The sequence below is a fragment of the Procambarus clarkii genome, chromosome 55, assembly GCF_040958095.1.
Source record: "Procambarus clarkii isolate CNS0578487 chromosome 55, FALCON_Pclarkii_2.0, whole genome shotgun sequence".
In the NCBI taxonomy this organism is placed as follows: Eukaryota; Metazoa; Arthropoda; class Malacostraca; order Decapoda; family Cambaridae; genus Procambarus; species Procambarus clarkii.
This window is the reverse complement of record NC_091204.1, coordinates 16496792-16521504: the sequence shown is the minus strand read 5'-3', so window position 1 is coordinate 16521504 and position 24713 is coordinate 16496792. Positions and strand designations below refer to the sequence as shown.

General features: G+C 39.3%; 1 protein-coding gene across 6 annotated transcripts; it reads left to right on the top strand.

Annotated features, from left to right (window-relative positions):
• The first annotated feature begins 4122 nt into the window (after window positions 1-4122).
• LOC123755386 (uncharacterized) lies at window positions 4123-24297 on the top strand. 6 transcript variants are annotated; one of them, XM_045737987.2, is made up of 12 exons: window positions 4123-4219; window positions 4784-5055; window positions 6782-6951; window positions 8684-8791; window positions 8953-9063; window positions 9313-9432; window positions 12463-12576; window positions 14420-15277; window positions 16282-16383; window positions 19034-19159; window positions 21010-22128; window positions 23012-24297. In XM_045737987.2, exons 2-12 carry the CDS (start codon window positions 4958-4960, stop codon window positions 23800-23802), a joined length of 3717 nt encoding a protein of 1238 aa, XP_045593943.1. In that variant the 5' UTR covers window positions 4123-4219; window positions 4784-4957; the 3' UTR covers window positions 23803-24297. The 6 variants fall into 6 exon arrangements, with proteins under 6 accessions (XP_045593943.1, XP_045593933.1, XP_045593923.1 ...); XM_045737977.2 differs by having other exon boundaries at window positions 4124-4408; XM_045737996.2 differs by lacking the exon at window positions 4123-4219 and adding an exon at window positions 4220-4236.
• The last annotated feature ends 416 nt before the right edge of the window (window positions 24298-24713 follow it).

The following is a 24713-nucleotide window of genomic DNA, read 5'->3' as shown; positions in this document are numbered from 1 at the left end:
TGAGCCACAGAGACATTAGAAATAATTTATTCTTTCATGGTTGTTAAACGGAATGAATTAGGCAGTGATGGGGTGGAGGTTGACTCCATACACAGTTTTAAATGTAGACATGAGAGCCTAACAGGCTTAGGAATCTGTGCACCAGTCTATTGACAGTCCAGAGGCGGGACCAGAGAACCGAAACTCAACCCCCGCAAGCACAACCAGGTAAGTGCATACTGATGGGCAGCTGACTGTTGAGCCCCAGGAGTCCCTCAGGGAGGCAACACCGGCCCCATCCCACACAGAGAACAATGAGTAGCAAAGCAAAAACTTCCAAAACCCAAAACGCATCCAGTGGTCCCCGGCAGAACAGAAGCCAGCCGTTCACCAGGTCTGAGGGCACACCTAGACCAGACAAGCCAGCGCCGGACACGCCTCCTCGCTCGATGAACCGGCCAGAAAACGTTTAAGCAAGTCCCAGTTGTGTCTGGGTACAAGTGATGGGATGAACAACCCAGCGGGGTTTCTTCCTACTGGGGAGTGTTGAACATGCTACTATGGCGGTGTATCCACTCACAGGATGAGTGGCGCTGCCCAATAAACACGCCCCTCTGGGCAAAATAAAAAAAATAATCTATCAACTTTCCTGTGACCCCGGGCAATAATGTACGCCAGGCGGCATAACAATCCGGACCGTTGAATAGGCATGCCAGACGGTAGTATCAAAACCCTATGGTTTAAAATCGCTAAACAAAATGTGATCCGGCGGCCCCCAGGCGGAGCAGGTGTCCAGACATTCACTGGTCGTCAAGGTTGAGCCACCAGTCTCCGATAATAGTAGTGCTCAATCCAATGTTTACTACGATCAGCTGGCGTCTCCCCCGCTGGGGGAGAAGTGTGGGGTACTCACCCAAAATATTTTACCTATTTTTATTATGTGTTGTTCGTTGCATTACTAGTATGTTATACCAATAATGTAACATTTGAATTTAAAATACAAAACTCTTGTTCACTTAGCTGTATCTTCGAGTTAGTCAATACAGCCGTATTCACCATATATATACATCCGTATATATGGTGGTGTGTATTCATTTATTTATTTATTTATTTATTTATGCATATACAAGAATGTACATAAGGAATGTGAGGATACAAATATGGTAATTACAGTCTTGTAAAGCCACTAGCACGCGCAGCGTTTCGGGCAGGTCCTTAATCTAAGAAAATTTTAAAGAGGTAAATACTTGCAAAATTTATAGACAAAAAAATGATAACAGATTACATGAAATGAAAAAAAAAGATGAGAGAAAATTGTAGGTACAGTATATTAAAGCACATAGGTAGCTAAGATTGATTGCAATGACAGCTTGAATGGTAGTTGACAAAAATTGGTAGTCACAATACAGCAGAAACAATATAAGATTGATTGCAATGGCAGCTTGAATGGTAGTTGACAAAAATTGGTAGTCACAATACAGCATATGGCTAGCACATAAAAGAAGACAGCAATGAACACAATGATAAGGTTGTTTGATATTACATAAAAATTAGGAGATTGGGTAACACTAGGTACAGAGCAAATTTAAAGCTCAGTGTAGGAAACTAAGAAGATGAAGTTAGGTACTTTTTGGTTTTGCTTTTAAATAAGGCAAAAGTTTTACAGTTTTTCAATTCACTAGGGAGTGAGTTCCATAGACTAGGTCCCTTAATTTGCATAGAGTGTTTACACAGATTAAGTTTGACCCTGGGGATATCAAAGAGATATTTATTTCTGGTGTGGTGATAATGGGTCCTATTACATCTGTCCAGGGAGAGTTTCAGAGCATGGTTTGCATTTAAGAACAGGGTTTTGTAAATGTAGTTGACACAAGAGAATGTGTGGAGGGAGTTAATATTTAGCAAGTTTAGGGATTTAAACAAGGGAGCTGAGTGTTGTCTGAAAGCAGAGTTAGTTATTATTCTGATAGCAGATTTTTGCTGTGTGATGATGGGCTTAAGGTGGTTTGCAGTGGTAGACCCCCATGCACAGATACCATAATTAAGATAGGGGTAGATTAGTGCATAATATAGTGAGAGGAGAGCAGAGTTAGGAACATAATATCTGATTTTGGAGAGTATACCAACTGTCCTAGAGACTTTCTTAGTTATGTGTTGAATGTGGGTGCTGAAGTTGAGTCTCTTGTCTAGGAATAGGCCAAGAAACTTGCCATCATTTTTATTACTGATGTTAATGTTGTCTATCTGTAGCTGAATTCTCCTTGGGCTTATTATAATTATTAATATATTTGTATTTATATATAGAGAAGTTAATACATTCTTGTAAAATTCAATACATCATTCAATGTATGTATGATATATACCAGACAATTTCTTCAATAGGTTCCCCCCCTCCATTTTAAAATAAAACTAGTTTAAGTATACACAGCAATGTGCTGCTACCCTATTCTATATGAAAGATTACAGTGTAGATCAAGAACTAGCTATAATCTAATATCCCCATCTCACAGGATGGTTAATCATACATGGAATCAGGAGTGAATATGAAATGCGAGACCGATCTATTATCGTACATTTGCAAATTCTAGTTACAACATAAGAATATTTTCCAGTCTTAGTGAGGGAAGGAGGGAATTATCAGGGGTAAGCGCCAAGCCATTACGACTATATAGCCCTTGGAAGGGGTCAGGATAAGGATTTGGGATGGAACGGGGGAAGGAAGGAATGGTGCCCATCCACTTGGACGGTCGGGGATTAAACTCCGACCTGCAAAAAGCGAGATTGCTGCTCTACCGCCCAAGTGGTTAAAAACCTTCAATATTCTTGAGTGTATGTAGTGGTTACAGTGCTCGAGTATAGTCATAGCTCCTTATACTCGAGCTACGACATTCGAGCTTAAAGGCGTTCTGGCCTTTAAGTGTCAATGACTGCTGTCATCCCTAATTTCCTGAAATATTGCAGCTTTTACAGCAGAGATTGGAATGGCCTTATCCAACTCAATTTCACTTTATCACACACAGTTTTAGCTGCCTTGTCTGTGTCATCATGCTGGACAACACCTATGTGAGATGGTGATATCCATACAAATGGGACTGAAACTCCTGCTCTGTGCATTACTAATTGTAGGTTCTCCACTGGGTCTCGGTGAGATCAGCCCATGGCATGCTGGTTAGCATTGTATAAATGAATTGTCACGACTGTATTAGAAAAAAATACACAAAAACTCAAAAGCAATTTCGGCCGGGTTCGAGCCCTGGGCATGGAGAACTGTCTGTGAACCGATCCTTAACTATTCGACTCTGTTCACCCAGCAGTAATTGGTGAACTGAATTTACCTGAATTTACCTGAGGGGCCACTAATACTCTAGTAGCCTCGACGAGGACAGGAAACCGGCTAATCAAAGGTTTCCCCATTTGCTGTGTGATTTTTTCGAGCTGGATTTTAAAGCTTAACAGAGTTTGGGCATTTACGGCTGCGGCGGGTAGGCGGTTTCATGGTTAGTTAAAACCAATTCTGAAGTTCGTGTGCCATACAAAAGGTTTAATAATAATAATTCACTGTGTCTGGGAACAGGCAGTCAGTATATATATGCAGTACATGTTAGGTACATATGAGGTAACCCGCAGGGGTTGAATTACTGACCTCCCACCCCCCCTAGGATGCAACCACACAACAAGCTGACTAACTCCTGGGTACCGCTAGGTGAACAGATGCATTAGGTGGTTTTAAATACACTCAACCATGTCTGTACCGTCCGGGATTCGAACCCTGTATTCAAGAACGAACCCGACTGCTCTAAACTTGCTAATAAGAGTCAGAAGCCGTCTTGGCCTGCACCCTCCTGTGTATATAATACCAAAGGGATAATTAAGTGAGGTTCCAATGATTATATTCATCTGATTTAAGATAAGAGATGAATATTCTATAATTGTCTACCATTGATGAAACGTATTTATTCGTTTTCTTTTATCAAATAACCGTTGAAGATTTAACTGTTTAACTTGCCGTGAAACAAGTATCATATGTCCGGGGGTCTTGCTTAACGTAACAATTACAGCATGAGGAAAATAGTAAGATATATGAGAGGTGAGGAAGGAGAGTGAGTAAGACGTATGAGGGGAATATGAGGGCGGTACAGCGCCATCTGAAGGTGGAGGCAGGAATGGCGGCCTGACGCAGGCGTATCAGCACCTTCCTCACAGTTTCCGGCGACGTCTTGGCGTTAGCAGCCAGTGCTCGGTACCCTGTCTCGTCCGGTGGCCACCTGTCTCTTGTTTACTCACAGTTGCCGTTCCCAGTCACTCCTGCCTGCTAGTTTGGACCCCGGGAGACGGGGGCGAAAAATAATTTGTTTTTTTTACCTTTTCACCCCCGTGGTCGAGATGTGTGTGTGCTTATCTGAGGCGTGATAGGGGGATTATTCCCCAGGTGAGCTAGGGCTGTGTTCACCTGGTGTGCCAGGACCCAGGGGTGTGCTCACCTAGTGTGCCAGGACCCGGGGGTGTGCTCACCTAGTGTGCCAGGACCCGGGGGTGTGTTCAACTAGTGGGCCAGGACCCAGGGGTGTGCTCACCTGACGTGTACTCACCTGAGGTGTGCCGGGACCCCAGGGGGTGTGCTCACCTAGTGTGCCGGGACCCCAGGGGTGTGCTCACCTGAGGTGTGCCGGGACCCAAGGGGTGTGCTCACCTGAGGTGTGCCGGGACCCAAGGGGTGTGCTCCCCTGAGGTGTGCCGGGACCCAGGGGTGTGCTTCCCTGAGATGTGCCGGGACTCAGAGGTGTGATAATTTGAGATGTGCCAGGACTCTGACGTGCTTGCCACGGGTGTGTCGGGATTCGGATGTGCTGGTCTCGCGTGCCCCACGATCCGGGTGTGCTCGTCACTCACCTGAGGCGTGGTCGCCGTGGGTGCGGCGGATGCCAGTTTAGGCAACAAGGTGCTGAACTCTAGGGCTGTCGACCGTGTGCGTGTGAACATGCCCAAGGGGAGCTCGTGCAAGGCTCGGGGCTGTACCTCCAACAAAACTGACAACCCTGACCTGAGCTTCCACTCCTTCCCCAAGAACAAGGAAAGGTATTAACGTACTGCCTCTTAGAACATTAATTTCTTGCACCTCAGACTTGGCCCACTGCTTGTCTTATTTATAAAATCACATTTTTCCCATATATATATCTATCTATCTCTGTCTCTCTGTGTCTGTCTGTCTGTTGCATTGTATGTGAATAATGAGCTATATCAGTGGCTCCAGGGTGGTGAGATGCTATTCGAAATTTAATCAGCTAAGATGGTACAAAAATACTAATTTTCATCACTATAACCTTAATTGGCTTATAGCTAATTATTCACATCTGACAATGTAAACATAATCCAAATGGTATTTGACCCACATTCTTTGAGATCCACCGAGAGTTAAGCTTAAGATCTGATGTCAGTGTGCAAGGTAGAACAGTATGTTTAGAATGTGTTGGGGGACCAGGTTTGTGATTTGTAGATACTATACTGTGCAATACATTACTGATAGGAGGGAGGGAGCCGAGCGGACAGCACGCTGGACTTGTGATCCTGTGGTCCCGGGTTCGATCCTGGGCGCTGGCGAGACACAATGGGCAGAGTTTCTTTCACCCTATGCCCCTGTTACCTAGCAGTAAACTAGGTACCTGGGTGTTAGTCGGCTGTCACGGGCTGCTTCCTGGGTGTCGAGGCCTGGCCGAGGACCGGGCCGCGGGGACACTAAAGCCCTGAAATCATCTCAAGATAACTTCAAGATAACTGCATTGTACAGTACTTGGTTTTGGCTTCTGGAATTGGCCATGGACCAATTTTGTGGTTCTTGTATCTAGACTATTTCCCCATACACAATTGCACATTTCTAGGTGTCTACTAATGCCCTTCTACAGTTCAAGGTCATATGGGTGCCAGTAACCATACAAGTCATAAATACTCACACTCTGCCCAAGTAAAACGGAAACAAGCAACACTTAGTGGGCCAGCCAGACGCTTAGGGCCCATGCAGGAATTTCCCTGCCAAAAAAAAAGTTAACAGAAAAAAACTAATAAGATATGACCCATTAAAATTTATGATAAAAATTACTTGCTTAAATTACAATTTTTATAAGAATTATGCATATTGCCTGATCATGGGAAAACTGAACTTTGTAATACTGTACTGTATATTTCTTAATATTTTCATATTAGATAACATTTATGGGTTTCATTAAGTAATTAAAATAGACTGTATTGAAAGAGTTCCTGGTACTGTATTCATGTGGTACTGTTCTATTCACCGGTGCAGGTGGTACAAGTTATTTTAACACTGATGTCCAGTTATTGGTGATCGTCCAGGTATGGAAGATTTTACCTAATTGTCTTTATTGATCAAAACATGGTAGAAATGCTGTACAGTACTGTAACAATAACTGTTTGATAGGCATAACTTCACACGCTGTTCTAAAACTAATGAGAACTGTCATATTTGTTTTCCAATAAATCATGTGCAGTGTGCATTAAAATTAGTTGAACATGCACAATACAGTACATGGAAAGTGATGTGTAAATGTGGTTTAAGTACAATAACTTAACTTCTGGTTATAGCTTTTTTCTCCCTAGTTTCTGCATCATAATAATATACACTGTACACAGTATTCATACTTTTTATAGAACACTTTAGATGCATAAATTATTGTCTGGAGAGTATGATTTATTTTTTTAGCAGATTAAGTGATATTAATTAAACTGGACCTGGTTCAGCCAAATACTGTTGAGTGTTCATTTTTTATACAACTTATTTTTATCATTTCAGATTTAAGATATGGTGCGACTTGATTAAAAGGCCCGACCTGAATCACAGTAAAGTGATCACAAACAGGATGTCAATGCGAGTCTGTTCACTACACTTTGAGGATCGCATGTACATGAGCCCCAACAACAAATCGAGACTTATATGGTGTGCTGTGCCCAAGCCTGTTGCAGGTAGGGTATACTTGTAAATGGTTACATCACAAGCCATTAAACTCAGGGATTTTATGAAAAAATACATTGATAATACTGTATATAAATTCACTTTTTCTGGGCTGGCACCCCTTGGTAGCTCTCCTTAGCAGCTCTCTGTAGCTTATGTCACCAGCGCTAAAAGGATGCTGCAAATACCCCAGGCTTTTGGTAACAATTTTGGCACTCTAGAAACAACAGTATAGTACCTTCTCCAGCCATCTTATCCCCCTCCATGCGACTTAAGATGTATACCAATTACTGTGATGGATTGCCCAACGTAAATTTCAAAGTACTGTCTTCCTCAGAGTAAAATTTGGGAACCCAAAATTGCCAAGTAAATCTTAGAAATGTGCTAATCTCCCACTAATTTGACTAATGAAATCAAATGTAGATGCACATATTGGAGACCTCTACACTTGTTACATAAAAGTTGGCTTGCCATCATTCTGGCTTAGTGCCCCTGTATAAGAGGTTTCATGCTTAGAATATATCATAATCTATGCTAGCTTATTTGCAGATCCCTTGCTGTGGTTGTACTTCAGAACTAGTTCAGGGTTGCATTCCCTGGAACCATCAACGAAGACTGGTCACCACCTAAGACATCTTACATGTTTTCTTCCTTGGGAAGCTTCCTCTTGAGCTGCAAGTAGTGCTACATAGTCGCCTCGGTTTGGTGCCTTCTTTTGATAGTTACTTTTGAATTGCAACTGGTGCCATGTTAGGCTTAGAAACTTGGTCATTAAAGCAAGGCTTTGCAGGCGATGAGTCACAATAACGTGGCTAAATTTTGTTGACCAGACCACACACTAGAATGTGAAGGGACGACGACGTTTCGGTCTGTCCTGGACTATTCTCAAGTCGATCACAATCTGGTCTGGTCAACAAAGCAAGGCTTTGGTGTTGTATTTAGTGTGTGCAGGGGAGTACTGTACAGTACTGTGTTTTGTTGTGCAATTTTCTCTGGATATATGGGAAGTGGAGATTAGTGCCTATTGCCAGGTGCCTCACTATAGAGGATAAAGGGTCTGTTTCGTGTTTCAATTGTGCCTTGCCGTGCTCCTTTATTGTGTTGAGGCTCTGCACTTATTGCTTGGGTTATATAAGTGATTTTTTTTGTTCCAAGAAGTGTAGTCACTTTGCAGATGATGAGTCACAATAACGTGGCTGAATATGTGAAGACCAAACCACACAACAGAAGATGGAGAAACAATGACGTTTCAGTCTGCCTGGACCATTGTAAGCCGTATGTTATAAGACTATTATCATACTACCTGATAATGGTCCAGCAGACTGAAACGTCATTGTTTCTCCATCTTCTGTTGTGTGGTTTGGTTGTCATTTAGACACTTTATTTGTTCAAATATATTTATTAGCCAATCTGTCTTTTATTTCAAAGAATAACATATAGATAAAATTGAATGACAACTATTTTTGGCCCTTGTGTAAAATAATTAGACAATAAGTTGAGTGTACTGTACCACCACTCACTGGAGTCAAAACGGAAGTAAGCTGTGCTCAAGAAGATAATTGGCTTAGAGTTGAAAATGCTTAGAAGTTAGAGACCATGCTTGCACTCAACAAATAAAGGACTACAATATTTAAGTAATATATTTGATAAAAACAGCATTTCTGTAGATAGCTTTGTGGATACTAAGTGGCAGAGTGCTAAGTGTCTCCATCCATGTGCTTCATAATGCATTCACCCCTACAGATGACCAGAGTCCTCCATCAGTGTCAACATCTTCAAATGAATGTGTGGACAGCAAGGCAGATCTAGCTAGTAAAGCAGACCCTCATGAGAAGCAGAAAGATATATCAGGTAAAAGATATATCACACTTTCAATCACTATTCTGAAATAAATATAACATTTGTCCAATATTGATGTAAATTGTCAACAGTCATAATGCAGATTGAGATTCCTATGTGAAGGGCATAAGGAAACACAAATTTAAGTTGTTCTTTTTTTCCTATGTTAACAGCTTCACACGCAACAGATTCAACACTACTGTCACAGCCTCTTCCTCTTGCTAAAGGCAGTAAGAAGTTTGACTGGTCTTTGGCTCTTGATGAAGACGTGATCATTAAAGAAGGTATTGGATGTACTGTACTATACAGTACTTCATAATAAATGCAAATGATTTTTTGTTACACAGTTTCATAAAATAAGTCTATAACACTGAAAATCTGGTGTATTCAGGCTGTGTTCTTTGTATGAGAAGAATCCAGAGTAACTGTTGAATATTATGTGGTTGAATTTTTTTTGTGTGTACAGTATATTGTCATATACTGTACTTTATTGTACATATGTTTATCGTTACAATTATTGTTGTTATTTTAAGAGAGTATGATGGATCAAGATAATAATTTGGAGCTCTCCCCTCCACCCTCACCTGAAGCAGACTCCCCATCAAGTTTTTGTACTGATACCAAAGAAGGCATAATTAAGCACGACCACACAGGTATAGAATTCGATGAACGTTCTTATTTACAAACTCCACTCCAAGCTGTACAAAAAAAGATAGTTGTATAGTATTTTCTCTGGGAGGGATCTCTCAGTAGCTTCTTGAGCTTAACTAAAGTGCAATGTCACTTAGCTTAAAACTAACACACCAGGCCTCTGAGACCCATCTGTCATCTGCTAGAAGCCAGAACAAGAATTTGGCTTATCTAGGTGAAGGAGAGCATGATTTATACTACTGTATTATAAAGAATAACAAACGAATGTTTAAATAATTCATTACAGTAAAAATTAAAGAAATATCTAATATTACTATAACAAATACAAAGTTCTTAAAAACTGTGTGTACCGGCTGAAGAGTGCAGTTCCTTGCTAAAATTTGAATTTACTTTTCATCTAGCGGCCTGCATAACGTGCCCCAACTGGACCCGTCTTGGCCCAGTCAACCTAAACAAGCCGTGTGCTCTCTCCTCTCGCATTATATGACAGTGCCGCATCATTGGTGAAAAATATTCTTGAATAACGTTTTGTTTACATCGTAAGTTTGATAATTTGTTGCCAAGATTGTCTGGTGGCAGCAGCAATCACTCTGGAGGTGTTAAGAGGTCAGTTGTTGTGCTGACCATTAAAGATAAGTTACGTGGCATTCTTTAGGCTCGTGCTTCCAACTGTAGAGTTTGGGAGCATTCTGCTCTTCACCCATAAGCATAATTTTTGTTTCTTTGGACCAGGGCTGGTTTTTTCACCTGCCTTCTTTGTTGTTCCTGACTTTAGAATGAAATTTTAACCATTATAATTAAAACTCAGTTTGTCCATCTGTGGGGTACATCATACAGTGTGGCATTCTTTGTGTGCTACTCACTCTTTTGGAGTCTAGGCCTTGTTTATCAGATATGTATCTAATGCTCCTTGCTGCAAGGCACCACCTCTCCCAGGTCATCTCTAAGGTGGCTCAGTTCAACCAGAAGGCTGTGTATTCTAGCTCTTGATGGTCATAAGTTTCCTGCTTTGATGATTTTCTTTGCCATTACAGTGTGTCCATAACTAATATCTAGGCTTGTGCTTCTGGCAGTCCAACAGGGTGTCGGCCTATTGTTACTTATTGGATGTCCCTTGGCCTTACCATGCTTATGTTTCATTTTGGCATTTAATATGCTGCTGACATTTTTTTTACTTTGGGACCATCTCCTTCCAGTCATTCTACGTCCACAGTTAAGCCTAGTTCTCCTTTCAATTTAATAATCTCTTTACTGTCCAGAAAAGCCAGCCTTCTTTACTGAGGCATTGTTGTGAGTAAGGTTGTTGAGCTACTGGGGAATCCCGTCCAGAAATCAAGTATTAAATGTAATGAACTGCCCTTCTCTGGTGGATTCCAAGTGGCTCTCAAATCACTTTCCTGTGAGGTTGGTGGACTTGGCATGGGCAGCTCTGGAATGGGTGCCCATACCAAGGGCACAGGCAAAGGGTGGCTGGCTGAGTCCGTGGATGATTTATGCTGCCATCTATTGGTGATCGAGCACATCAAGGCTTGGATGTTTACCCCGTGGCAAGGATCTTGTCCTTGTTTTCTTTGAGGCGTCTCATTTCCTTTCATGTTGCTTGTTTTGTTAGATGTGCTTTCTGGTGGATTTTTCCAGTCTTTGTGGTTGATCTCTGATACCTACTCTTCCCCTCACCACGTAGAGTAAGCCAAATTCTGATCTTGGTTCCACTAGTTGATTGATGGGTCACGTAGGTCTGGTACATTGAGGTGAAACTTCGGAAGGTATGAGAGTTAAGCTCAGGAAACTACTGAGGGTTTACCCCTCCCCCCCCCCCCCCCCCCCCAAAAAAAAAAGCATTTCATTACATTCAGTAGTGATTTTATTTATTATATATATATATTGTTGCAAGAATATATATACAATACCTCATTCTGCTTTATATTTAAATTGTGGAATTTGTTTCATCTTTATGATTGTGTAGACTAAATTTACATGGCCTGAAAAGTCATATTTAAAGGCAAGATCTATTACTTGAGTTTTTATTATGTATGTGTAAATTAACCTCTGAGTTGCAGTTGTGATCATTGGCCCCTATCTTCCAGTGTGAAATTTTGTTTTTCTATAAATGTTCTTGTAAAATAATACTAATGGAGACAAAAAGTAACGAGAGTTAAAGTTTTGTTGGGTTTCGTGCACACCGGAAGATTGCAGGCAGGGTCAAGAGAGTATCAGTATGTGTATGGGATGTGATGGTGTAAACAGTTTATATGCTTGCTGTTTCACTTTAGTTTACATAAAGTGTGGAATAACTTGATTTATTTACTTATATTGTAATGAACAAAAAACAGTGGTTGAGTAATGTGTAATCCTATATTACATGTAAATTTGTTCTTAGCACAGCTCAAAGGATGTCTTGCAACCCCCTCTTTTGCTGCTATTCTGTCTAGTAATGTCATCCAGAAATGGATTCAAAATCTGGTGGCGAGACACCAAATCGTGTCGGTGATAACCACAAGCCACTAATACACAACACTTATTGCATTGTAAGTACTGTACTTGCAAACAATAGAAAAATGTTTCATAGATCAACTAGGCTGTGACTTGTATGTCAGGCTGTGGGCAGCCTCATCGAACAGCCTAGTTGACCAGACCACCAACCAGGAATCATGGTCAGAGACTGGGCTGCGGGAACGCTGATCCTCGGAATCATCGACAGGTACAGGTCTAGGTACAGTTGGCATTATGTTCATATACATATCTTATAATCACATTTACATCATTTGTAGAAAAACCAGGTGGCAATAATTAAAATTTGCAAACAATGATAACCACATTTAGACTTGAAGAGCACCATATGACTATAACTGACTGCTAATGGTTAAAGTGCAAGTTTAATAAAGTTATTTAGCTTTATGCAAGTTATTTGCCAGGTGGCAAATAACTTTGCCATTCTAATAAGCGTAATGATACCATACATTAGTTATTTGAATTTGTATAGAAATCTCAATTTTAGGTTTCATATTCCCTAATTTAATCTTTAATTTCAGACACAACAGATGATTGTACAGAATACAACCTTTTTCTGAGTCCTTCAGGCAATACTTCATCTCCTGGTTCTGCCAGTGAAGAAGATTGCAACTCTGAACCCTTCACTCAGAAAGGTCAGAAACAGTACTGTTTGAGAGAAGGGAACCCCTACACAAATTAATCTCTATATAAAGAAAGGAATATTTTTGTTTTTGCTAAATATTTATTCATATTCATTTTCATTTCTTTGTTTTCTACTTTCATGGGTGGGAAAACATCAACGCAAAGATGTAGGTGAATTATTAGAAGGGAAATAATGACTTGTAAAATATCTAGGAATAATGATGTTTGATGACCTAATGTTCAAAAAACAAAACAGAGCAAACCTAGCATCATCGAGAAAAATAATAAGTTGGATTATAAAAACATTCAAATCAAGATGTCAAAAAGATGCCACATTGCTACTACTATTCAAACACTTATGCTATCACACCTTGAATGCTGCTCAATACTTGCCTAGCCTTTCAAGGCAGGAAAGATTTCTGAACTGGAAGGAATACAGTGGAAAGGTACTGCACAAATAGAAACGGTAAAATTTCTGAATTACTAGGACTCAAAAATGTACGCTAAAAAGGAAACAAAGGTATCACATAATACATACCGTCTGTATTTGGTAATCGGAAACGTGTGGCTCCCACCCCTGTTTGCGTTGGCTAAACATTCAAGTTGACCAAATTTCTTATCAGGAATATTTAAAAATTAGCAAATTCACAGATATTTTGCACCACAACCCAGTTACTCTTACCGTTTACCCCCACATTTTCAGTTGTACCTGCTTATTCCCGCTGTTTACTGAAAAATTATGAATGTGAATTCATTTGATTATTCAAAGATTTGAGTTACTGTAATTTGGATTACCAAGCTCTTACAGTACAGTACTTAAAAAGATACTTGAAGGGCAGGTCCTAAATATTCTCAATAAAGTAGCACCTTACTGGAGGAAAAGATACAGTTGTTGGTAGAATGGCAATTGGCATTCTATTAACTATTAGTGTTAACTATTATTGTTTACAATGGGTGTTATGGGTATTGCTCTCTTATTTGTTGTGTAGAGAGCTGGTCTTGGTGAAACCCTCATAGTTTCAAGGAGCAATGTTCTTGTGATCCTAATTTCATCATGCATTGATCCCCGGGGTAATGCAGTTATTGTTAATTTTAGTTACTATTGCCTGGTTTTTACACAAATGTAAATAGGTTATAATACATCTATGTAAATGTAATGGAGTTAGCAGAAATTTTGTCATGGACCTTATTACTTTGTATTGCTTAATATGTGAAGAAATTAACATGTACATGTACTATAGCCTTGTGGTTTTCGTCATATCACAATTTGGTGCTTGCTGCCAGTGTCTGAATCAATTTCTGGACAAATTACCAGACAGAATAGCTGCCAAGGAGTGGGGTGCAAGACACTTTCTTTTGAGCTGTGCTAGGAACAGGAACAGTGCAATATAGGTATACAACTGTACACATTATATTGTAAACATATTTTTTCTTAACAATGTGTAAATAAAAACTTATTCCACATATTGTCAAACTAAAGTGAGGCAAAATATAAACCCTCTGACTTAAACATCATAGGCTTTTTCCCTAAATGTGAGTCGACAAAATTTTGTTGCCAGTTCATGGACACAGTAACCAGCCAGAATCCTCCTGATTTTTTTTTTGTATGCATGAATAATTATCATTTTATAAGGTCAAGTTGTTATTATTTTAAAATATTTTTTTCACAGGTAGAATGGCACCTTTCATGATAGCTACATGCCAAGGGTTAAGCTCCAGGAAGTTACTTAGAGACTGGACAGAATGGGACATTTGATTACATTCAATGCTTCATTTTTATTGTTGTGTGAATTAAATTTGACTACAGTGCTTGAAACCTTTACAAGTCTTATTAGAGAAGTGTTAATTTTTCAGGTAGCAAATGTACGAGAAAAGTGAATTCATCAGCAAGAGTATCCCACCAAGTAACTGCTGACACTGGTCCCTCTTCAAAAAGTGAATTGCCAGAACCAGTGAAAGGTGCTATGGCATCTGAAATGGCCACATTGGCTGATGATTACATGCATTCTTCAGATGTAAACTCTAATGTATGCCAAACTTCTGATATTCCACAGAAGCCTAAAAAAGAAGTTGGGAAAACTTTGCCAGCTGAAACGTTATCATCTACAGAGAATACAGAAGGTTCTGCGCTGGTGCTTTCTCATGTGAAGGAAGAACCAGTCAGATATGCTGGAGCCTCATTTGATGATGACACTGAGTCACAAATAGAAACCAGCAAATCTATTGAAACATTGCAACATGCACAACTTTGCCAACCATCAAAAATAATTTTTCTAGCTTCAACTAAAACTTCTGAGCAAAGTGGCAGTGAACTACTATCAACCACAAATGTTTTCTCATCAAATACTACTTGTCTAGCTACAACTAACTCCTCAGAGTCCAGCGACTCTACATCTGCAACTACAACCAATTCACTTCAAAAGAGCACACCATCTGCATCCATTAACACCACATCATCATCGGATATATCTCGGACTTCTCGGCTACACGTCTCGCCTTCATTGGCACCATACTCTCAGTCCAACACAAAGGAAAATTCTTCTTTGGATGCAGGGGAATCTAAATTAATCCCAGCTAAATCTTCCATCCAAGAAACACTAGGGACTCCAGCAGACCTAGAAAACCACTTGAAAAAACTGTCTGATGAAACAAGTGGTGATGAGCAGACAATTATGGTGGCTGAAGGTGATTTGGCAGTTGTCAACGACAAAGGTAAAGTATTTAACCCAGTTTATACTCTAATCAACACTATTTTTAAGAAGCAAGCATTAATTAGCAGCTATTAACCATTATCCATTTTAATGGAAGACAGTGAATCTTGTATATCAGTTTTGTATGAGATTAAAGTACTGTAGTTAGGCAGTTTGTCACTATACATGTGACATGGGCTTCCTGGTTTTTGTGAATGAAGGGAAGGGCGCTATCAGGATAAAGGACCAAGCCATTACGACCATATAGCACTTGGAAGGGATCAGGATAAGGATTTGGGATGGGACTGGGGTAAGGAATATAAGACGACCCAATCACTTGGACGGTCGAGGATTGAACGCCGACCTGTATGAAGCGAGACCGTTACTCTACCGTCCAGCCCAAGTGGTTGGGCAATGAGCTATCCCTCATTTACCTAGCTGAAAATATTCTAAAACATATTGCCTTAGTTCTAACTTAATGTGGCAAGACTAAGTTAATCTAGGGAGAATGTGGTTACTGTGATAGTTTCGTTTAATAATTTTAAAATTATCTACAGGATGTAATTTTAACAAATGTTTATATTATTAATAAAGTAAATGAGGACCAGTGAAAATGGATACATCTTTCAGAGTTTTAGAGAACCCCATTTTTTCTTTTCTACTAGTCTTGTTATGGATTTTTTTCAGATATGAGGTCTGTGACTAATTGATTTGATGTTTATACTCTTTGAATAGAAATGTTTTCAAGTTGCAAATATTACCCCTTTATTGGTAATTTTAGCTGCTAAAGGTTATACATGCAGGGTTTTTTTAGTGCAAGTTATATTTATGCAGTTCTGCATACATTAAGGTTTCTATTATGGTAGTGTGTGCGTAATCTGTTTCCTAGGTTGACATCCTTGCTTTATTCCATTTAACTCGAGTAAAAAAGTTTTTCTGTGCTATAAATGAACTGAAGCAAACTCCTACTTAATGTTGAATTTTCTTTAAGAGAGACTCGATGTAATTTAATGCTGGCTTTTTCAGATCTTACATGTGAGGAAGAGTGCACATGCAGTAAATGCCAAGAAAAGAGTGAGAAAGCTCCATCAGCAACAACCAAACCTCCTTGTCAAGTTCATCGTACATGTTAGTTGATTGTTGTCAAGTTTATGTAAGATTATATTTTTAAGTGGAATACAATGATATTTAGGTCAAATGGAACCCAGGTTAGCATATATCTAGATGCAATGGAAGGAATTGATCCTGATTGTGTGATTGCAATAAATAACACTGGTAAAATGGAACTTGTTGGCTTGATTGATCATGTCAAGATATCAAACATTGAATGTAATGAAACTTCTCTTTGGTGGCTTTCTGAACTCCCCACCTGGAACCTTCCAAATGTTGGGTACTACAACAAAATCTAATGAATCCCAAGCACTTACCCTAAGACTAGGTACAATAGATGTGTAAATATTGTGGTAGAAACTAGAAAATAAATTGATCAGTCTCCCACCAAACCAGAACAGAGAGAACTGGAAGGTTAATCAGCAGAGGTATCAAAAACCTGCATTGATGTTCCAAGGAAATTTGAATGTAATGAGGAAATTTAGGATGAAAATAACCACTGCTGAAAATCACAAACAAAATACTAGTCTATGGTTAGCTGAAGACCAGACACCAACAAAGGGCTTAGTCTACACACATGTAAAAAAGTGTTCTCTAATGTATCCTATGATGGTGGTGTTTTGTGGTGGTGGAAGTGAACAACCCAGTGGACTGTTCAGTTGGGTATTCTCAATCGACTTGAGAATGGTCCAGGATGGACCGAAACGTCGTCGTCCCTTCACCTTCTAGTGTGTGGTCTGGTCAACAGTAGGATACAGCTTGGAAGCAAGTCTCCTTGATGCCAAGTTGTTACTGGAAAGTATTTTGCTGTGCCTGGCTACTTTGCGAGGCACAGTGCAATCCTCAGAATAGTTTTGGGTTACAGTGCTGTTTTTTCGAGGGTTTGGGGGATTTTGAGGGCCATGCAGGGTGGTTGACCCTGTAGATCCTTACTTGGACTTTGCTCTGCCTTCTTGCTATTTGGGGCTGCCGTTAATGTTTGTTCAGTGCACTGTCTTAGTTGTTGATGTCTTCCTTTCAGGCATGTGGTAGAGTTCTTGGTTGTGCCCCCTGGGCCCTTCTCCTTTTCTAATATCGGGCCTCAGGTGCTGTGCTGGGCCTGAGGCTGGACTTTTTTTTGAACCCCCGGGGAATATGTGCACCTTAGATGTTCTGTTTTGCCCCTGAGGTTACCTCATACCCACAGGGGCTCTATTGGAACTATGGGTTTCCCAGATTCACTTTCCCCTTTTATGAGGGGGGGGTGGTTTGCCATGTTGCCTTCTCTGGCTTTGGCATGAGTGGACTGGTTTTGGCTCCTTTGCCTCTAAGGTCTTGTCTTCGGGCTTGTCTTCTTCCTAATTGGAATTTGAGATCCTGGTCTTTTCCAAGCTAGCAATCAGTTCATGTGCTTTTTGTTTTTTGGTATAACTGTATTTTCTGGGCACATGTGTGTCGCACAGTTCAGTCAGTGTTTAGGGATGGGCTTATTTTGTGCGTCTTTCTGCGCTGGCCTTGTCCTGGTTTGGTCCTGTGGTGGCTCCTTTACTGTCTTCCTTGGCTTTTGTTCCTTGTATAGCAGTTGCTTAGGGGGTTCTGCTTCATCTCACTACTGGGAAGTGCATTTGACCCTTGTGGATATTTGGTTGGTTTGGTTGGTTCGAAAAAGTGGTCCCGAGTCTTTAACTGGTGGTGCCTGGGGGGGGGGTGTCGCTGTGCTTTCAGTGGCAGCACTAGTGGAGTAGTTTATTATCCCCCGCCTAGTGGTATTGGGAGAGTGGTTTCCAGGAGTTTGCTTGGCATCCAGCTAGTAAAGCTCTCTTCTTTGGGTTCTGGCAGGGATGCCTCTTGTTATTCCACACTTTTCTCCCATTTTGTTTCCAAGTATGAGGGTTTTTACAGGTGATTGGGGCAGTGGGCTCTACCTTCAGTGTCTTGCTTTCCCTGGATTGTCTGAGTTCTTTTCTGGTCCACTGTTTGTGCTTGGCCTCATTCTAATAGTTCTTGAGGCGTAATTAAAGTCTTTGGATCTCTGGGCTGTGTCTTAGCATGTCTTTTCACCTGGTTCATGGGCTGCCTGGTCCAAGCAGTTGCATATTTTTGTGCACTTTACTTTTCTGGTGGGTTTATCTTTCCTTAATGTGATCTTATATCCCCACTCCTCTAAGCATCTATTGATTAGGGGCCAGATTCTGCCCCTGGTGTCCAGTAGGTGCTTTGGATTTTTAGAGGAACGCTTAAATACATTTTTACATTGAATCGTATATGAAAATATGTTTAAATTTATGCTCCATTTTACTATGCTATGTTATGCTCCATTATGTACTATTCATATGCTATGAGTAGTACATAATTACACTTACTTGTGCTGTTACATTTACCTCCCAATTTTGGAGGACCGGCTGCCCAGACTTATATAGAGGGATTACAGTACAGTCCTTAAACATTTACGTCATTTTCTGTGTGTGTGTGTGTGTGTGTGTGTGTGTAAAAAAAGTGTCTTCTATTTTTAATGCTACTGTATTTACAGTTTTGATATTACATTTTCACATATTAGCCATGACACTGCATGCAAGCCTTGCATGCAGTGTTCTCTTCCAACTTTGTTTAGAAAGAATGTGTACATTTCAGTAATTTCCTCATGTATTTGTAATTTCAGTATACCCTTGCTAATGTTCTTCTCTTTCAGATTCTGGTCCTATAAAAAGACAAACTGTCAAAACTAAGGGTGGTGGCAAGAGAACTTTCATGATTTTAAACAAGGCATCTCTTAAGGTCCTGCAAGCCAAGGGACTCATTCAGCCACTGAAGAAATGTAAGTGAACTGAGGTTTAAAACAAGAATTGAAGTACAAGTTATTGCATTGCATTACAGTTTACCATTTACTTAGCCAACAGAATAGACACCAGGGTGATATCAGTTGGATTAATGTGCATTAGAGTGCATTTGTGTTTTTGTTCGTAGAGTGGCCTTTAAGCCAGAAAAGCCTGAGCAGGATGGTGGTGGAGTAGCCCTTTCGCCTAAGGTTTCCGAATGTCCAGAAAACGGTCAAATTAAAGTGTCCTCTCCTAACCTACCAGAAGACAGAAAACGGGACAGTACTGTACGTCACTTTTGCGAACCACATCCATTTTCGAGTATGACAATTTTTGGCCTTCTATAACACATACGATAGAAATGCGACGTTCTTTGTAAGGGGACAGGTTGGGTGGAGAACTAAATGAGAGCAGAGTGAATTTGCTCAGTTACTTTAGATACCTACAGGGTGCTCATCTCCAGGTAAGGAGGGTTAGCTTAGTCTGCAGCCTTGGCATGGCTGTAGACAAAATGACGGTGATTAAAACCATACCCTTCCACTCAACCTTACCAACGGATTGATCTTTTGTATTGTGGGTCTAAGTATTGTCATCTGGGTCATTGTGCCTTTGATTAGATTATTACCTTATCACAATTTTAGTTAATATTTCCCTCATTTTAATTAGCCATCTTCTGGTTATAAGACATTGTATTTATAATTTGGGTATTCTTTGCAATTATGCTCCTGATTGCGATTGATCAAAAAATGTATTTGGAACAAACAAAGTTGAGTGCAGAACGAGTCAGGGGAAATAAATTTGTTGGTACAGTATAATGAAAGCTCTGGTCAAGAAGAACAAGATAGCAGCAGATGTGGCTATATGTCTGTCTTAAATTTATATAGATGGTTGGTGCTAAATGATCTTCCAGGCTTAGTTCCTTCTTTTGATAATTACGCTCGTATATATACTTATTATTTTGTGTGTAAACCCCCAATTTTCAGCTCTTTTTTTTTTTTCACTGTAAATGTTGAAGAAATCTGCCATGGAAAAAGTAGAACCAAAAATAAATTGGAATTCCTGACCATAACATATCTATGGCACTATGTTCACACTACCAGAGAAAAACAATACCAACCCCCATATAGCAGCCTGTGTTCATTGCACCTACCTAGACTCATTATACTTCCTGTACTCTTTATAGAATCTTGCCATCATTACAGTTCCCCATAATTATTGTACCCTTGTATGCATTAGAATGCCTGTAATTATTTTACCATTTTTCCTAATTACAACTTCCTGTACATTTCACAGAACTCTGATTTTCTGGGATATCCCCATCCTGGGGGACACCACTCTTATCCACAACAAAAACATACTTGATTAACTAATGTTTCATCCTATATATTCCAGTTCATCCTGATTTGATAGGGCAGTACTTATAGTAACGATGTGGACCATCGTACACATACGGGTATTGACGTAATGAGTAATTAGAAAGTAGAAGTTAGTACTGTTGAATTCGGACAAACCTGGAAAAGGTTTTGTATGTAAGTATGTTGCTAATAAAAGCTAACCTAACCATCCTAGGCCTAATATACGCTATCAGAGGCTGGAACATATAGTACATACATGTGCTAGACTAGGCCTAGGAATGTTTAAGTTTGATTTTAGCTTTTTTTTTTTTTATAAAGTGAATACAGTAGTACCAAATTCTACTATTATCTAATTGCCCATTACATCAATATGTGTACGATGGTCTGCATAGTTACAAAAAGTACTATCTAAACTGGAGGATGGGTTGATATTTTCATGATTGTACATAAATTTTCATTATGCATATATTTAAAATATATTTACTATTTTTCAGTTGCTGAGAGCCAACCATCAGCATGTGAAACTCTATTGCCCTCAGTGCAATCAATGCAGAATAAATCAAAAATTCAGTATCATTCAATTGCTACTTCGCCTAATGGTTCTCCTCTGTCATTCGAAAAAGCATCAATGTCAGTCAAGACGTCAGGTTCAACAGCTCAAACGCCCTCCTCTATGAATCAGCTTATATCTTTATCAAACAAAGCTCCAAGCAGTTTGCCTCAAACTCCTGTTGTTGTAACATGGTCTGCTACTAATGGAACAGACACCCCTTCATTTACTTTCACCATTCAGCTTCCACCTGGATCAAACCAACCTTGTAGCACACCTCAGACTCCCCTTCAAATTGTTACTCCTCCAGTGTCCATTGGAGGTTTAGACTCTGGATCTACTTACTCTTCTAGTCAAGTCAACAAACTTTCTTCAAATTTAAACAAGACGTCAGGCATTAACCAGAGTTTTGAAGGTAAAAGCCAGTCTCTGATATGCAATCTTTCAAAATCTGAAACTGGAACCACTAAAACTCAAACAAATATTACAGTTATGCAATCGAGCAGGTCTTCTTCTGGGTCTAATAACTGTACATATACCAACACAGTTACAAGTGAATCTCCTATTATGAGTACACAGTTTCCATTGGTTTCCAGAGAGTCTCCTAGTGATCATATTAATATAACTCACAGTGGAATAGATTTATCTGGCAATGATTTGGAAGGTTCTAATGATTACTTATCCTCTGGTCCTTCAAGTCCACAAATAAATACAGAAGATACGGCAATAAACCAAAAGCCTGAGATATTTCCTATTGGAATTGCTTCTGGTCCTTGTAAAATTAGAAAAGGCGGAATGAAAATGTATCGTTATGTAAATATGCCAGATGGAAGTAACAAGGCAGGACCTAAAAGTTCACAGAATGTGAGGTGGGTTGCTCTTCCAGCTGTACCCATAGGCAGTGGTCAGCCATTGGTCTCAGATGCACTCAAGACAGTTATTAGTTCACTACAAAATACTCGGCAAGGGACAGCGAAGACACACTCGTCTGCCGATACCTTGTCTTCTGATTTACGCACTGCTCTCTATGAGGGCTTTCCAATTGGAACTGTGGAACATAAAGGTAAGGTCATTACTGAATAGAATTAAAGAAGGGATTTACTTTCGTTTTAAGCCATTTCAATGTTCAGTACTCTTTAGCTTAGTGTGCAGAATATACTTAACTGTAAATTTGTCTTGCCTTATTGGTGTGCAGAGTTCAAAACAGTTTTCCTTTATTTGTACTCTTATTTTGCATTACAAAGTAGTATCAATATGTATTCTTAAATGTTTTTGTAAAATTTCCTTGTTCTTTCATTACTTTTTCTTTAATCACTTCAACTGGAGTTTATTTGTCAGGTTTAAGAAACTCATATTTTAGAAGCATGCAGCACTTCCTTATCTAATGGCATCCAAATAATTCTGATGGTGATTCACAATTACAATTCCTCAACATTTTCTGAAATTTAAGATGTCCAAAAGGAGAGTCCCCTCTACTGAGAGAGTGAATCAGAAATTTGGATTATGATGAAAGTGTAGTAATCTTTGTAGTAACCTCTGCAGCCCTCTATTTGAGCATATTCTTGTGTATTGCAGAAGACATGGCAAGAAAAACAAAATCCTAGGCACCATAATTATAATGTACAACAAAATAAAATTTACAAAATGTGTAAATACAGTAGTTGAATGCAGTTTTGAAAGATACAAATACGGTATTATTTATCAAATGTAAATATTACTTATTAATGTATTATTTTAGACAAAACTAATGCAATATTGGATAATCACCAGGTTCCTGTGTTTTACCTGAAATCTAAATTTCATTAGTAAAAAACAACTGGTAGTTCATACATATTTGTATACTGTATTAAATATACTGAATTCAAGGGATATAGTTGCATATGCATTGTGATCAATGTACAGAAATATTACTAATGGCATTAAACTTATCTATCCTACACCCACAGGAGGAGCTTCCATACACCAATCGCCTTACAAGTCTGCCAATAGAGAACTCAAGAAAAAATATTCTCGCTTGCTTAATAAGCACAGGCAAAGATATCATTTACTGCTAAAGAAGTATAAGGCATTAGAGAACAAGTTTGCTGTAGTTGAAGATGCTGGTACTCCAGAACAAGTTATTAGAGATGCTAGAAATTTTTTATCAGAAGAACATGTCCTCTTTCTGGAAAGCCAGATGTTCCTGCGAAACAGGCCAGGAACGGGAAACAGATTTTCCAAAAAATTTATGAGATTAATGATAGAATATTATAAGCGCAGTGCTGCAGGGTATAGATTTCTTAGAACAATTTTTACTATCCCATCAGTTAAAACAGTGCAGAAATGGTTAAGCAAACCATTGAACATTAGAGAAGATGAAGGAAAAGATCCATTGGCAATACCCATGCAGATGGGAGATCATGGAGAAGTTAACAATGGAGAAATTTGTATGGAGGCTTCAGGTTCTGGCTTAGGAAAAGCTCAAAGTGCATGCAACAGTGAAAATAGTTCCTTAGACAGGAGGAGTTATTCTCGCAAATTATCTCAAGGAAGATCAACTCCAGACGAATCGGACATGGAAGAAGGCTCCTCGGAGGAATACGACTCTGAAGAATCTGGACTTGAAGAGATAGAAGACGAAGAAGAAGTGATGCAGGAAAGTGAGAATGCTAGAAAAAGATTGCCAGGACAAAGTAGTCAAGGTTCGAATGAACGAGACATAACAATTGATTGGGAAGAAGAACCATGGCCTCTATAGTAATTTAATGATTTAGTTTCTTTCTTTTTTTTTTTTTCTTTTTTTTCTTTTTTTGCAATATAACGTTATGGACTGTATTGTGATCCTGTTTTATACTACGTATAAAGCCTTACTGTAAATACCACTTTATCAATAGCTTGTGGAATTATTGTACAGCTCAAAAATGTTTTCTATTTTTATAATTGTGCTAATAATCAGAAAAGTTTACTTAAAAAGAATTTTACTAAAATTATGCATGTTGAGTGTGGCGTCTTGCACCACGAGACAGATATGCATCTCAAGATACCTGTAGTTGTCTTAGTGGGTGTCTGGCACCTTAAAGCAAACTTAAGTCAAGTCTGGTGTGTTGCACCTAAAGATATTTCATTGCATAACAGTACAAGTGAACTATAATATAATTTCTTTGACATTTTCTTTTCTAAATTTTTCTTTCGATTTAATAATTGAAAGCCGAGTATGTAAGAAAGATTGTTTTAATAAATAATTGTATACAAATCTATTTTATTTAAACATATAGAAGCTTGAAGCAGTCAGTACATGAAGTTGTATTGATTCTTACCATTTTAATCCAAACATGCCAAACCTAAAAATTTGTAAATGTCTATTAATCCGTCATAACTTTATAGTTTAGTTTCATAGTACAATGCAACTGTTGTTGGGTTTCATCCTCAGGAGCATCAGTAGTTCGACCTTGGAGGACCCTCAATACATGCCTAAAGCATCTATGTGTATGCACTGGCTTCAATCCCCAACAAAACAAACTAATGTACAGTACAGGCTGTTTCCGGCCTTTGTAGTATCATGTCCAAGACTTGCTCACTTACTTTATCATGGTTAGTGATGAATGTTATTCCATGTTATAGTATGGAATTCAACGCGATTGCTATGGACTTCTCGGGCTTTTCTGGGGC

Coding starts and splice junctions, on each gene's coding strand:
- LOC123755386 (XM_045737987.2), top strand. CDS start 4,958: ATGCCCAAGGGGAGCTCGTGCAAGGCTCGGGGCTGTACCTCCAACAAA. Junction 12,577..14,419: donor TGAACCCTTCACTCAGAAAG/GTCAGAAACAGT, acceptor TTAATTTTTCAG/GTAGCAAATGTACGAGAAAA. Junction 16,384..19,033: donor TTGTCAAGTTCATCGTACAT/GTTAGTTGATTG, acceptor CTTCTCTTTCAG/ATTCTGGTCCTATAAAAAGA.